Source organism: Vicia villosa, linkage group LG4 (assembly GCF_029867415.1).
Source record: "Vicia villosa cultivar HV-30 ecotype Madison, WI linkage group LG4, Vvil1.0, whole genome shotgun sequence".
Classification (NCBI taxonomy): Eukaryota; Viridiplantae; Streptophyta; class Magnoliopsida; order Fabales; family Fabaceae; genus Vicia; species Vicia villosa.
The window spans coordinates 160,744,163-160,749,698 of record NC_081183.1 but is presented as its reverse complement, the minus strand read 5'-3'; the positions used below and the strand labels follow the sequence as shown (position 1 = coordinate 160,749,698).

General features: G+C 29.5%; 1 protein-coding gene across 1 annotated transcript; it reads right to left on the bottom strand.

Annotated features, from left to right (window-relative positions):
* Positions 1 to 412: 412 nt before the first annotated feature.
* Positions 413 to 2,515, bottom strand: LOC131600127 (sugar transport protein 10-like). Its single transcript, XM_058872349.1, has 3 exons — positions 2,023 to 2,515; positions 1,285 to 1,908; positions 413 to 1,075 (listed from the first exon to the last, which is right to left on the bottom strand). The coding sequence occupies exons 1-3, from the start codon at positions 2,479 to 2,481 to the stop codon at positions 620 to 622; spliced, it is 1,539 nt and encodes a 512-aa protein (XP_058728332.1). The 5' UTR covers positions 2,482 to 2,515; the 3' UTR covers positions 413 to 619.
* Between the last annotated feature and the right edge of the window lie 3,021 nt (positions 2,516 to 5,536).

Sequence of the window (5,536 nt, the reverse complement as noted above, 5' to 3'; positions counted from 1 at the left end):
ACGCCAATTTCTGTTAACTGACATTGACATGAAAGACAAAAAATGTGGACGGAAAATATTAGGAGGACCATTCTTTAAAAAAAAAATTGAGGGACTAAAAACGAAATTTAACATATTTAGAGGGATAAAAACATATTTAGCCCTAAAAAAAATACTTTTAAATAAAAATGCTTAGAATTAAGAAAAGTCTTAAAGTTTAAATTAACCACTTCTTGTGTAATCCATACAATCAAGACATGCATTTCATCTTTATATTAAAACAAACAATTAAAAATACATGTAAGACACAATTAGAAGATAATTGCATTGTATTTGTTTAGATCTTTAACGAATGATTTCAAACATATATAAGAGAAAGAAACTTAAAGATTCATCTTAAGAACAACACATCAAATTATTATTCATCAATTAAACCAAAATCAAGTGGGACATAACAATTTTCCTCTAAAACCTTAGAAGAAAAACAACAAAATCTTGAATAGTTTCAAGTGCATCAAGATTTCATTATTTATTGCACAATGCTACAATTTATTTTCCCACTCATTCATTTTCTTCGATAGTCCCTTGTTGTAGTCATTGTCCGATTTTCTTATTTATCGCAGTCGATTCTCTATCAAATTCAAGGAGCAACCTTTTTGTTATTTCCACCAACAACAACTTGATCGGGAACAAACTTGGTCCAGAACCAATGTGACTTCCACACTCTATTCATTTCTTCAATCGGTACATTCTTAGTCTCGGGCAAAAGTACGGCAATGAAAACGGTCATGATGACCACAAAACCCGCGAAGAAAAAGAAAAGGCCGAACTTCAAGTGACAAAGCATGGTTAAGAAGACTTGAGCAATGATAAATGTGAAGAACATGTTCACCGCAACATTTATAGCTTGACCTGCAGGCCGAACCTCAAGAGCGCATATTTCACTGGGTACTAACCAACCCAATGGTCCCCAAGACCATGCAAATGCCGCAACATATGCACAAATAAAGAACAAAAGGATGTCAGCTTCGCCTTTGCTAAATTGTCCTTGGCCAGTTAATCCAAACTTTGCAGCAATCATGATTCCAATAATAACCTACAACCATAGATTAATTATAAAATAAACATTAGTAACTTTATATAAGCACACACACGCAAACACAAATAAGTTTATGTTGAATTTTATGCTATGTAATACTGACGCTTCAGATTGAAGAGGTGTTGAGTGTCTGATATTTATATTTGGACGAGTATATCATAATTGTTGTATATGAAAATTCAAAATCAATGTGTTAAAATTTTTACCTGACAAATAAACATTTGTGTGCCACCCTCAAGAAATAATAATCTTCTTCCGAATTTGTCGACGGTGAAGACAGAAACAAGTGTGGCAACAACATTGACACCCCCGCTAATAACTGCAGACATGAGCGAAGCATCGTCACCAAAGCCTAAGATCTTGAAAAGAACGGGAGCGTAAAACATGATGACATTAATTCCAGTAAGTTGTTGGAAGAATGGAATGCAAGAGCAAAAAGTGAGTTGAGGCCTATATTCTGGTTGAGAAATATTCTTCCATGGATGATCCACCTTACTAGCTTCCTCGCTAGCATCAACAAGATCTTGAAACTCCTCATCGACGTTTTGAGTGCCACGAATCCTCTTCAACATTGACTTTGCTTTTTCATGATCTCCTCTCTCAATCAAAGAGTTTGGTGTTTCATCTAAACAAAGAGCTCCTATGCATAAAATAATTGCTGGCACTGCTCCAAGACCTAAAGAGACTCTCCATCCATTTTTCATCTTCGAAGTGCCATAATTGATGAGATTTGCAGCTAGAATTCCAATTGTAATCATCATTTGGAAGCCGATGTTGAGTGCTCCTCTAATATTCGCTGGAGCCATTTCAGACAAATACACTGGTACCGACTATTTCAATAATATTAAGCAATATAGTTAGATATATAAAATTTTCAACTCTAAAAAAGTTAAAACTATGATAGAAATTATAAGTTAATTAACAAAAAAGTTATATATTCGTACCTGATTACAAAATCCTACACCAAGTCCTAGAAATAGACGGCCGATGATTAACATTTCAATGTTAACTGCTAATCCGTTTAATAATGCACCAACTAAGAAAAAAAATCCACCAATAAACATTGAGGCCTTACGTCCCCATGCTCTTGTGGTCGTGGCAGCAAAGAAAGAAGCAATCAATGCTGCGAGGTATAGGGAAGATGTGAATAACGTTAGAAGTTGATCGTCGAATTTGCAATATTGACTTGTTTCATGTGTCTCATCTTTCATTTTTTTATACACGGACGGAAAGAATTTAATCAAGAATTCGTCCATAGAAGTCACTCCTCCTGTAATACCGAGATCATAACCGAAAAGAAGACCTCCCATTGCAGCTACAAAACATGTAATCAACACAAAGGCAGTCACTTTTCCTTCATAATGTCTTACTCCACTTGTATCAACAAATGCTCCACCTGCCATATTAAGAAAAGAACACTACTATCACTTTGTTGAGTTCTATTTCTCCTTGTTTCCTTTTTATGTCACTTAATGATGTAGTCATGTAGTTTTATGCTTTTATAGGTTTCTAAAAGCAGAAATTTGATGGTTGATAAAATGTTCATAGTGTTCAAGTACCAAAAATAGCTTATGAATGTCACTATCCACTAGCTACTTTTTGTTAACTAATTTGAGCAATGTGAATTGATAAAAATATCATTTAGATTTGCTAGAAAGTAGGGTGTCACATAATTTGTTACCTCACAAGTTCTATTCATCAGACTCAAAGTGATGGTCTTAGTTCTTTGACCATTTCTCATTAATTTCAAAAACATATTCTTTCACAATGCACTTTATGACTAACCAATATGTAATCCACTCACTTGTCATCATATATGTGACTTCATAAGGCACAAGTGTATTATAGGTTTTTGGCATTTTATGTTGTTGTGTTAAATATATAATTACATGCTTTTTCTACAAATGTATTAGTTTTTATTTTGGATTTGGACCACTTCATAGGTTGACATATGTATTGAAGCGGTACATGGGTTGTTAAATTTTGTTTGAAGTCTCGTATTTTTTAAATTATTTGGTTGTTGAATGTATAAACGTGTAAGGAGGATCTTAATGCGTAACCTAATTTTTAAAAAGAAATCGATAAATTTTTGAATTTCATCAACTTTATTATTATAAAATGATATATTATATTTTGTAAAAAGAAATATATAATGTAAAATTAAAATAAGCATTTAAGATAAGGTTGTTTAAAAAATTTATAGAACTGAATTAAAGTATATAACATAACCGAACTAATAACCAAACTGTTTTCTACTATGTAGCATTGACATCTCTAAAAAAATGTGGTTGTGTCGGTATTAACATGAAGTAACATTATTGATTTGTTAATCACATGCTTCACAAACCATGATTCCTCTTGTTGAAGCTTCACTTAAGAGACTAATTGAATTGCTTGATGATAGAGTTTTGTTGTAAACAAGATGAAGATTCTCAACACTTGGCTTAAAATTCTAAGGGTCCGTTCGGTACGCAGGATAAAAGACAGGATAGGATATCTGTATCATATCCTATCTCAATCCAGTGTTTGCTGACACAACAGGATAGGATAAGTTAATCCTGAAACTTATCCTATCCTGCCTCACTAGTTCAAATTGTTATCCTGAATATGAGCTGAGTTATAATTCGGCTGGATAGGATAAAAAAATGATTTACTAATTTACCCCTATAAAATATAATTAAAAATTAAAAATTAAAAATGAAAAAATAAAAATAAAAATTAATTTGATATTAAATAAAAAAATATTAATAATTAATTTAATAAAATAAAAAATTAGAATATTTAAAAATAAAATAATTATTACAATTTTAAAAATAGAAATTCTAATTTTATTTTTTATCAAATTAAATATATGTTCTTGCAAGGGTAATTTTGTCATATATATATATATATATATATATATATATATATATATATATATATATATATATATATATATATATATATATATATATATATATATATATATATAAACATACACATACTTTTAATTTGTATATCTAATATATATACGAGAATTCATGATCTTTTTTAAAAAAAAATTGAAATTATTTACTCAATAGCGTCAATGAATTTTTTTAATTATAATTTTTTTTTACCAATTTATAAATTTTAAAATATTTTACAAAATAATTTTTAAGAAATATAGTTGTTTTATATATATATATATATATATATATATATATATATATATATATATATATATATATATATATATATATATATATATACTTATTTGAAATTATAATTATTTGAAATTATTTACTCAATATTATCAATGAGTTTTTTTTTATTATTGAAAAATATTATTTTTTATGAATTTATTAATTTTAAAATATTTTACAAAATAATTTAGAAAAAATATAGTTATTTTACAAGCGTGTGTGTATATATATATATATATATATATATATATATATATATATATATATATATATATATATATATATATATATATATATATATATATATATATATATATATATACTATCTGTTACCCTCTGTCAACCAAACACATGATATGATAAGGCTTATCATGTCTATATCATATCCTATCCTCATCATGTTTGATATCATATCATGTCTCTATCATATCCTGTGCACCAAACGGACCCTAATACTCTAATAGTAATAGACCGATCCTCCTTAACGAAGTGAATTAAGCCATTTAAGCCATAATCAAGTGAGTTATTAAGTGGCCATTATCATGTAATTAGAGTTGTGACTGTGATGCTGATGGATGAATGCACTGATACATGTTGAATTAGAACAATCAATCTAATATACTGACCCTGAGTAAAAACAGATGGACTAGAGCATCAGTTCCTTCAAAGAACTATGATCGTCGAATTTGATTTGCACTCACAGGACTGATCAATGTCTCAAGATGAGGAAAAATTAAAGGTAATAAAGTCCCACATCATTTTGTTTCCAAATTATATAAGCATTTAAAAAGCTCAGACTTATTTCTGAATTTATCCATTGGTAGGTTTCAGAAGTACATGTCCGAAATAAATATTGAATGATTTTAAAAACACAAAAAACCAAAAAACCAAAAAAAGTTAGATAGTCGACATTTTGATAACATCTTCTCCGATCTCTGAATCTTCACATCCACTTCAACCCTTAGTAGAAAAATTGGCGAAAAGTACTCCACATAACCTTTAAAATCGTCATCCATCTTCAGTGCAAAATGAAGTGGCGGCTTCACGCCATTTTTGGTGTGTGATGTTGAAGAAATTATTTGGAGACCCTATTTATAGAAGATTTGGAGCATATTGGTCCAAAGAGTTCTTATTTTGTGTCAGAGCATATGTTTCAGAAATACACATCCGAATTCACCCCTTATTTTTTAACGAAAATATGGGGTTTTCGGATAAGCATATCTGAAACATTCCCTGATGATTTGTTTAAAATATTTCGGATATGCATTTCTGAATTATGCAGAACTAGCAATAA

Excerpts from the sequence above, each read along its gene's own strand:
- LOC131600127 (XM_058872349.1), bottom strand. The coding sequence starts at position 2,481 with ATGGCAGGTGGAGCATTTGTTGATACAAGTGGAGTAAGACATTATGAA. Across the intron at positions 1,909-2,022 it reads GTGTAGGATTTTGTAATCAG|TCGGTACCAGTGTATTTGTC; the intron begins GTACGAATATAT and ends TTATTGAAATAG. Across the intron at positions 1,076-1,284 it reads CACAAATGTTTATTTGTCAG|GTTATTATTGGAATCATGAT; the intron begins GTAAAAATTTTA and ends CTATGGTTGTAG.